Source organism: Athalia rosae, chromosome 2 (assembly GCF_917208135.1).
Source record: "Athalia rosae chromosome 2, iyAthRosa1.1, whole genome shotgun sequence".
In the NCBI taxonomy this organism is placed as follows: Eukaryota; Metazoa; Arthropoda; class Insecta; order Hymenoptera; family Athaliidae; genus Athalia; species Athalia rosae.
Genome location: NC_064027.1, coordinates 1,186,161 through 1,196,878, shown reverse-complemented (window position 1 = coordinate 1,196,878; position 10,718 = coordinate 1,186,161). Strand labels below are relative to the sequence as shown.

The window sequence follows — 10,718 nt, the reverse complement described above, 5'->3', positions numbered from 1 at the left end:
TGGAATTGCGCAATGATGCGCAAGTCCAAGGGATGCAAATGGTCCCCATCATGGGGCAGAAAACAGAAATATCTGAATCCACGGAGCCTCCGGTTACACCTGTGCAAGAACGACGACGTAGCCAGTTGGGAATTTCGCGTGCCTACCTGGATTTTTTTCGAGATGCGCGCGGTTTTCAAATCTTCGCGTGTGATCGGAGGATTGGTAGGGTGTTGCACGTGGTTCGAATATTCGTTCGACGCCGACGATAAGCGATATTTTGTTTTGATTCGCATATAGTGACCGGTGCGCGCGATCGTATTCACAGGTCGGCGGGACGTCGTGAAAATTTCGTCTACGGTCGATAATTATAAACAGCGACACGAAAGGCGACCGCAAACCCTTCCCGCACTTCGCTGCGCGGCTGGCGAGGAGCTACCGGGAAAAACGAAGTTACCGTGAAGTGAGCGAACGGAGGGAAGGCGCGGAGGCGCGGAGGCGGCGGAGCGCGGGAAGTCGAGAGGAGAGAGGACAGTAAAGTTTTGAGCCAAGAGCTGCGCGAGAAGTTGCGCGTTGTTCAGTACATTGAAACCTTGCGCCATGTTAGTCGGTCGCTCAGTCGCGCGCCAACTCTCGAATCGTTTGTGCATGCGTTGCCTCGCGTAATCGTCCAACAGTTGTCTACGTTGACCAGTAACGGTGTTGTGTGCAAGCGTTACGATTGTTTACTATTTTCTTTTTTTTTCTCTTTCTTCCTTTCTTTTTCTATTCGAGAAAAAATTTTACCCATCGCGCTCCGAGACGCAACGATCGAACTCTGCGCAAATCGAATGGAATAGTCGATTTTTAATATCATTAACGAGAGGTCGTTCCGTAACTCGAGGGAATGAGAAACGACAGTCTCCGATCGGTATTATAATATATGAAATTGGAAAACTCGCTCGAAAATTAATTCGCCGATTGACGGGGTGGAATATAAGGGATAGAGTCGTTGGTTGGAATCGATAGTTAGCGCAGAGATGACAAGCGTGGAAGAGCTAAGCTGAAGGTAATCGTGTGAGACGCGAGTGAGCAGAGATCGGGTACGCCTCCCTCCTACTTGGTTCCATCGAACGCACTGGTTTCTTGACAGTAACGTGCTACGTGCGGAGGCGAGCGGTTGCACTCGTGTTCGAGGAGGCGCGGTATCGTCCAAAACTGTAAACAGTGCCCGTGCAGTTCGCAGATAAATAAAAAGAGACTATCGTAGAAGAAGCCGGTAGTAGGAAAGCGATTGGAAAAATGAAGATCGTCGCATCTCGTAACATACCAGCTTCCGCAACGTGGTGAACATTGTTTTATTACTCGTGGTAAACCAATCGAAGGACGCAAGTGTCAGTTCTCGAAGCGTGTCGATTGATTTAATTAGCGAAGGGATCGATTCGATTGATACGCCAAGAGGAAGAACTAGATAAATGCAGTTGCAGTGATATGCGCGAGTCAGTGGCGCGTAATAGTGCGGTTATCGAGAAAATTCTCTTTAATTAGTCGATTATGGAGTCACCCGTGATGTACGAGTCGGCGGCCCACCAGTCGCAGGCCCAGGTGGGGCCTGCCGAGTTGAAAAAGTCACCGCAGGTGATGAACAACAATTCCGCCCTGCAGGTGAACCACAACCAGCAGCAAAGTTCCGGAACCGGTGGCACCGGTGTGAGCAAGGTTTCCGCCAGCAAGGCGAGTCTCCACCAACAGTACGCGGAGCATTGCGCGGCGGCTGGAGAACTCACGGATCTGAATACCCCGGAGATATCTCTGGACCTCCAGCATCTCATAGACGATTCTCATTTCAACGACGGCCTCCTCGACATGCTGGGCGGAGGGCCCGGCAACGGTGGCGGAAACCCGCCCGGCGCCAACGGGGCGCAGGGCAACAACGGGATGAAGCACTCGAGGAATCCCGGATTCCCACCGAGAACCACCCTCGCCTACATGCCCCAACCCGTCCACAGCGGCGCCAGTTATCACCAGGGGAGCAACAGCTGCAGCGACAGCAACAGCTCGAGTTCGGAATCTCCGAGTATAAAGGAAGAGCCGCTGGATCCCGCGGATTACAGGCGCCACTGCCCGCAGTATCCCGCGGGAGCGGGGCCCACCTACAGTCCGGCGAACGGCGCGGGTCCCTTCGCGAACGGCGGACCGACCTTCACCACCCTGACGCCGAGCACGGTGCCCGGGGGCCACCCCCAGTCGAGAGGGCCGATGAAAAACGTCATGTCCCACCAGCACCAGCACCAGCAACACCACCAGCACCAGCACCAGCACCAGCACCCGCAAAACGCCGCGGCGGCGGCGGCCGCGGCCGCGAGGAAACAGTCGAAGAGCATCGACAAGGCGAGCGACGAGTACAGGCGTCGCAGGGAGAGGAATAACATAGCGGTGAGGAAGAGCCGCGAGAAGGCGAAGGTGCGCTCCAGGGAAACGGAGGAGAAGGTGAAGCACCTCGTGAAAGATAATGATCTGCTGAAGAAGAGGATCGAACTCCTCACGGAGGAGTTGACCGTGTTGAAGTCGCTGTTCAGCAGCGTCGGCGTTGTACCTGAACAGCTTCACAGGGAGATCTCGAGGCACCTGGACCACTTCCAACAACACGCGGTCGGGCCCATGTAGCGATGGCCCAGGCGTTCTACGAATCCTACCGAGGTGTCTGTCGCACCTTTGGACCTCCACTTACACTTCCGCGAGCCACGCGAATCGCGAAACACCATCGAGCACGACGGTATGGCGAAACGGAGACTGCGGGAGTCGACGATTTGTCGCGCTATTGCAGCGGGTCGGGGGAAGACGTCACGACGGTTCTGAGCCTAATGATATCGCTCGACGATCGAATGTCGATCGGTTGTCGCGCGCGTGTGACGATGTTTTATGCAGGTCGACGAAATCAAAGAAAATTATACATGTTCAATCAACAATACTCACGATTACGCGCGCTTGCCGCACTCGCGTTAGCGTTGCCTCCTCCTCATCGTACGTCGTTCGCTTCGCCCGACTGCGTCCGACATCTTTCCCTACCTTATGTTAGCGTATGTAATGGGATTACGGGTTCCCCGCGATTCGAGGGACGCGCGAGGTGGCCGCACGAGGCGTCGATGCGACGTCCTCTCAGCCCTGTAACGCACACTTACCCACGAAACCGCCATTTTATGATCTCCTCAAGATGTCCTCGGTGGTTTCTCGTTGCCTTTTTTATACAAAATCTGTGATTACGGTCGGGGCTGGGGGAGGAAATCGCCCTTTCGTCGGTCCCCTTTGTTAACGATCCCGTCTCGTCGGATCTTCGTCGTCTACCTGCAGCACAGTTGGCGTTTCGCCTGATTACCAAAATCGTTCTTTCGCATAGGTATGTTACCATTACTATACCCGTTATCACCGGGTATAAACACTTACATATACCGCACTGTATATACATTAACATATACGTATAATTATATCATACGCGTTTTTTTTTTTAAAAAGAAAACGCAACAGAAGACTGGGTGATGGTCTCTAAATCGAGATTTAAATACCTGCACAGATCGTTCGACGATTTATATACATATATACATATATATATATATACATTATACAAAACAATAACGATAACGATAATGATAATTGTTACACACTTATGGTATACGTGTAAGGTATATAGATAGGCATATTTATATAAATAAATGTACACATATAAAGATGATATATTATTTTAAGAAGTTCGTATCGATTATGCATATAATACATATATGTATATGTAATTATGTTATAATTGTATATTCCGTTCATGGCGTTGTGATTACGTACGGTTATTATTTTTAATATTATTGTTACCATTATTATAAAAACCCATATGAATAATACAATAGTTCATTTAAAATCGTATAAAAATCCTGTCTACCCATATGAACTCGCATCTTTGCATCGGTCTCCCTATACCCCGCCGGGCCCACCTCTCAACTTACACATATGAATTAGGTACATTATTTTCAACATTTCGCACAAACTTATGTCTCGCCTGCAATGAAGCGTAATATATTCGCGATTAAGAAAAAAAAAAGAAGAATGAATAAATAAATAAATAAATAAAGCCAAGTACAGCCATCACGTACCGATATACATGCATAATACATACGCAATATATACAGATGAAACGACATCACCGCGCCGCGTACAAATATTAACGTCATTATTAATTTATATAAAAGAAAAATAAAAGAAAATTGAATAAATATAATTTAAAAAATTTAAATAAATGATAAATAGCTCATAGTCTGTGTAGTTGAAAATCATATATAATTACATATAGTCATTGTATATTTATGATAATGATTTACATCGTTTTTAACTATACGTATACGTACATATATCATAATTATTTGGTAATACATTACCCGCATTATCGTGTACAATTTTTAATTACCTAATGTAATAGATGTAATAATACTAATGATAATGATAATAAACACGCGCGCCCGTATACGTCGATGTAGAATTTCAATCGAGATTTGAACGTGTATTCACGATTACGTTTTTATCTTGAGCCCCGATTCGATACTGTACTATATATAATTCTCATCATCCGCATCCAATAACCTGTTGTATTATCATATACCTAATCGTTACAAATAATTATAATAAAGAATTTCAATACAAAATCTACGTATTAGATATAATATATGCAAACATATACATATGCGTACGAATACATATATATATTTATATATATAACTTCGATCAGAGAATTACCTTATAGTTTTAATAATATTATAATTGTTGTAATTATAGTATAATAATTGAATATTTTACCGTTAGGGATATTACGATTAAATATATTTTATTTGGACGCACCTCGGTATAGGAATATAACCGAACGATATTTTTGTGATGTCTGGTTGATCGAATGATTAATCACTACATGACCATAATTATACGTTCAATTTCACGTTGCATACCTGTAGCAGGTGTCGTCCAGTTGAGTTACCGTAACGTGTGAAGCGGGCTTCATTTGTTCATTTGTTTGATTGTTGATTGATAAGTGTATAAGACAGAGCGATTGAGTTGTTTCACGTTAAAGATTGAAGAGAATAAAGTTAATTGTAAATTAGACAAAAAAAAAAACAGAAAAAAAAAAAGAGAAAAATGTAATAAATAATTATCGTTACGTAATTGAAGACGGAAAGCGAAAATACTAAAAACAAAAAAAAAAACATAATAAAACAAAAGAAAAAAAAATTATCATAAATATATTATTAATGGAGAGTGATTGAAAATTGTTGCGCGAATGAGTAATCATATGTAAGAAATAATGCCGTGTACATGTATAATATAATGTATAACGTACGGTGAGATTATAACCGTAATTGTAAACGGTTATACGTTTATAATACTTGTCTATATGCACAAATATATTTTGATATAAAAATTTAAAACTTTCGTTCTTTTCGTTCCTTTCCTCTATAACGAATTACAGTCGTAATTCCTTTTATACATTCTTCTTATAAAATTCCGTTAGGTTTCACATTCGATTATGTGATTCACGCCGTAAGCTCGGAGTTGAGGTAGGTATTCGAAAAATGTTGGAAGACTCTCTTTCCGTTTTCATTTTCACCGTACTAATACTATTCGAGCCACTGCAGTTATCCTTGACTCGAGTAACGCGATGTGTATCATTAATATTTGCTACATTTGAGATTATCGTTTGATACGGGAATGAGTTTTCTTTTTTTTTTTTTTTTTTTTTCCATATCGTTCGCTACGACGCGATGAGTCATCGCGCCGTGTTTGAAGAATCATCGAAAATACTCCAGTGCCAGGTGTAATAATTTTTATTCGTTCGGGTGGTTCGTTTCGAACGGGGTGATTCGTGCCGGATCAACGCGTTATAGTTTTCAATAAATACGCGGGGAAGGAAAAACGTGGGGGATTTTGTCCGCCGATTGAATACCGTTAGATATACGATTCCTGCGTTGTATACCGGATGCCGATGTAAAGTGGTGCATGCATTTCGAGGCGTCCGTTCGATTCGTCGCTTTCCATACCGAGGTTGAAAAATGTCGAACGCCCGAGGGGTGACTTTTCCCCAACTTTCGTTCTCGGAAAATTATTCGGCTATGCACGTCGGCGACCGTTTGTTCACCGAAAGTCTGTTACGCGTGTGATTAGGTATACGGCGTATACAAGAGCGATAAAATTTTTGAAGAATATATTATAGGTGTATACGCGTACGAGAAATCTTGACGCGCGGTGCGTGGTGACTTTCGTTATCAGAAAAATGGAGACTAGACGAAACGATGCTTTTTTTCTGTCAAAAAACACCACGTGGACACGTACGCGAGATACACATCTATAGATTCGCGCGGGGTGTTTTTTTTTTTTTTTTTTTTTAACAATAAAATTAATTTACGGTCGACTCGTACGTCGCGCGGGTTGATTTTCAATTAGAAAAATTCCCCTCGGCGAAGCCTCAACAAAACCAAGTAGACACACTCGACGTTCGATCATCTGCGATGCGTACACACGGGGCTTCACCGTTATTTTTACACTCGCTCAACGAGCGGCTGATCGTGGCGATCGACGATCGCAAACAATTAGTCCACTCCGTTCGGCGACTGGATAAGAAGAAAAAATAAAAAAAAAAAAGGAAACTGAAACGTGTATCGGGGGGAGAATCCCGCGATTGGAATCGATTCGACCTCGATGAGCTTTTTCGTCACGTCCCTTATTCGTTTTTCAATTGTTAGCCAAACGCCGAAGAACCGTGGTAATGGAGAGTGGCGAATTCTTGTCTTTATTATTTTTTTTCTATTTTCCAAATCGCGATGCAACGGCGCGGCGTTATAATCGAACACCCGGTCTAAATCCACCCGCCTCGCAGTGCAGCGGCGCAACGCGACGTTATAGCGCGTTAGACGCGAGCGAAGCGAGATCTAGTTTTAGCCGCTCGCCTCTTTGATCCGGCGACTTTCCCGCGTCTTTTCGGCGACTCTTCTCGCGTCCTTGCGGTCGTCGGGTTTAGCTCTACAGCTTATACGTCGTACAATACACGAGCAGCAAAACGTACAGAGGAAATCAGCGTTCGCTCTTTTCGCGCCAACTCGCACATATACCTATACACATCGTACACGTCGTACGGTGTGCGCCGTTCGGTTTGTACACGGGCGGCGAACACGCACACGCGAGCGTACCACATGTACGCATAGATAGCTGCGAGTAACTCTAGGTACGCAAGTATACGATACATACGGGTGTGTACGTGATACACGACTACGATTACAGCGAAGCAACCAGTTGCTGCCGCTCATGTACCGCCGTCGCTTCTGCTGTATCGGTCGAACGATTTACGGATAGATTTACTATCCGCGTAATGGCTCGTTTATATTATAATTACACCTCGCGCGCGCGCGTCTTCCTGCAGCTCGCATTCAGCGGTAATACGTCCCGTATACGTTCAACAGCCTTGTACAGTTGAAAGGTTGAAAATCAGCGTACGGTTCAACGAATCGGTTAACAAACTCGCGATCGTTATTCGACTTCCGTGCACTGCGCTGTACACAGGGGGGGGGGACGAACTTGCCTCGATTCGTTATCCTCGCGATCGAACTTTCCGAAGCTAGGGATGAGATACGCGCGGAAGCGTATAAACCGACGGATAAGAATCCTCTTTTTTCACCTCGTGTTCCGGGCGAAGGGGGTGATCAGACGAGCGTTCGCCGGTGCATCGCGCGGTTGTCTTTTTTATACGCTCCGGGATTTCGAGGTATCGCGGCGTGGTCGGGATTAACAATGAGTGACGTAATTCCGGGGTCGGATCTTCCGCGGCTCCTCGGCGCGGGAGGTATAGCCGCTACTGTATTACTTTATAGCCGCATCGGCCACAGGAAAGTGAAACTCTCGGAAAGCAGGTCACACCCACATCGCGTCGGCGGGAGTTCGCGCTTCGTATAGCGCGATGCCCGTGTCGACTCCGGCGTTTCCATGTACAAAACGTCTATATCGCTCCGGGGCAGACTTACATTTTTCCGCCCGAGCAGATATCGAAGAAAGATGACAAAAAAAAAAAAAGGAAAAAAAAAAGAAACAAAAATCAAATAACGACGGTATTCAAAGTCAGAGTCCCGACTCCGTAACTCGCATGCACATACGTATGCATAGAGTCGGAAGATCGAAATCGAACGCGCGTCTTCTAATTAATTTTCTGGCTATACCGATGATGTTGCGTGAAATTGCGTAAAGGAGAAAAAAAAAAAAAAAAAGGTGGCGATCGTTCCGCTATCCATATCTGTGCGTGTATCTGTAACGTTGCAAGGTGGAGATATTTCCATTTTTTTATCACTGCGTAAATACCGTGAATAAAATATGACGGCGTGTATACGCGCACACGTGTATATGTGTATACGCGCGAGATCCCGGACCTGTCGCGGCCGCGCGGATTTCGACGGAGCCGAACGGAACGAAACCTGCAAGTGGAATAAAACTAAAGCCAAACTAATTGCGGGAGCTAGGTGTCTATCGCAGGCTGCGAGTCTGGAACTACGAACTCGTAGGGCCCGCGTCGACCGACGTACGCCGCACGCATCTAGAATATGTATATATGTAATACACACGAAACGCATGTGTGACGCGCGTAGACGTTCACACGTTCGTAGGGCTGGTCTAGTATGTGACCCATATTCCGCGGCTGCATCTCTATATTGGACACATGTCCAGGGACGCGTCCAACTTCGTATACATATATATACATATATATACGTGTTATATACGTTTTCCTCCCTGCTCGTGACTCGCCGTTGCGTTGCTACCGCCGCACCGCTGCACTGACGTAACCCTCGATGCACGCAGCGATCCGATGATCCGCTAAACGTACGCGAATCAATACCATTTTCGAACAACGAACCCGCTGAACGATACGAATACCTCATCTCCTCGGGTGTATATCGTTGGCGTTGCTACGGTGATTTTTAATTATTTTTCTTATTATTACTATAATCCTGTCATTTATCTAGCGCACGTGCTCACCTGTCGCAGAACCGACGACGAGTGATCGTGACGTAATTAAGGAGTTTCATCCGCGAAAATTTCGTCGAAACTTGAGCGCGGAACGATTCGAATATCGTAGTGATTTTAATTCTGGCAACGCGAGGGACGAAACGACGTGCAGATACTGCACGTGTATCGACGCATCGGTCGTTAGGCAGGTATAGAGTCGGCGTTCCTTGCCGTGAACTTTTGATATTAAAGCCCGTCGTTGTTGTGCATGTAACGTGTAGCGTTTCCAACATCAATGAAAATGATTTTTCGGGACACGGGATCTTTTTACTCCGTGTGCGTTACGGGGTCACCGATTCGGACGAGGCGTCTCGAAGTCAAAAGAGAATTTCCTACGAAAAATCGTGCGGAACTACACACGTCAGTCACACATATGGTATCTGGATTGTGTATCTGTACGTACGTACATAATGCATACACGAGTGTATATGTCATAGCCACCTACGTGACTACGTTCTATCTAGTTTCGCGTGGGCAAACACGAACACACACACACACACACACACACGTGACGCTAGCATATTTTTTGTGGACTCACTCGTATCGTGCGTATGTATATATCGTAATCTAACGTGTAGAGTAATGTAAAACCTCGATTATTTGAACTTTGTCTACAGATGCGGCGATCTATCGTCTCACCCGGTTCAAACCTTCTCCAATTTGATTATCCTGTCGTTAAACCGGATGAAAATCCCTTCGAATCGGCTGCCCAAAGTCGATTGGCGTGGACCGTAATCGGGTCTAATGGCAAAGCGCGTTCGCTTCGACTTTTCCCTCCGTCTCCGCGGCTGGTGTTCCGCGGCAGCGGCGGCGTCTTCGTCGCGGCTCGTATGGGAAGACGTAAAAAGGTTGGTAGGCCAGTCTGTGAGACCGAGAAGTTCTATTTTGACGCTTACGGCATCGCATGGCCAAAGGAACGCGCGAGAGACATGTGAGAATACAAGCCTGCAAACCGGAAGAAGACGACGATAGCTGCAGTAGCCGAATGGAAAAAAAGACGAACGAATCCAAACTTCGTTGAATCAGCGAGTCTCGATAGGTCCGCAAACGTACGGAATGAAACCGTGAAAGCAGTTTCGTTCGTTGGATTTCTGCGTTTTTTTTCTTTTCTTTCTAATCCACGTCGAAACGATCCCGGCCTGATTCTATATTCTGTGCGTTATTCCAGCGAACTGAAACGCCCGTTCAAAAAAAAAAAAAAAAAAAGGGCAAAAACGAAAAAAAACAAAAAGGTACAAAGTTATCGTTTCCGCGTGCATTTTCGTTGGAACGCCGCGTGCTACGACGAATTTAGGACAGCGTATGGTATAGACGAGTACGTAGTTCGAAAGTAGGCTGCATGGGATATGTGGTAAACAAAACTATATTATATACGCTTAAGGTATATACATAAATAATACCTATACGGTGCGCGCACAGGGCATACACTCGTGAACGACGTTGTATTTATTTTCATTATACGTACGAAAAGGGCTATAACTACAAATAGTATGGCAAGGGCCGACCCGCTAGCTGTTACACGGTTCTGTATGAGATTCAAAATTATCCGCGCAACGTATAGGTAAAGTATTGGGGAAGATTGATGGTCAGTTTACGTCGGAAATCCACGTTGAGGAGTGCGCGTAGCGCGGATGGAATATACGCGAACGTTAAACGTCGAGTATCTCCAGGTCCGGCTGGAAGTC

General features: G+C 45.6%; 1 protein-coding gene across 1 annotated transcript; it reads left to right on the top strand.

Moving 5' to 3' along the window:
* The first annotated feature begins 201 nt into the window (after positions 1-201).
* On the top strand, positions 202-5,417 carry LOC105691431 (CCAAT/enhancer-binding protein). Its single transcript, XM_012409892.3, has one exon. It carries the CDS (start codon positions 1,513-1,515, stop codon positions 2,623-2,625), a length of 1,113 nt encoding a protein of 370 aa, XP_012265315.2. The 5' UTR covers positions 202-1,512; the 3' UTR covers positions 2,626-5,417.
* Positions 5,418-10,718: the final 5,301 nt, after the last annotated feature.

What these genes read in the sequence shown, in the direction of transcription:
- LOC105691431 (XM_012409892.3), top strand. Translation starts at nt 1,513, where the DNA reads ATGGAGTCACCCGTGATGTACGAGTCGGCGGCCCACCAGTCGCAGGCC.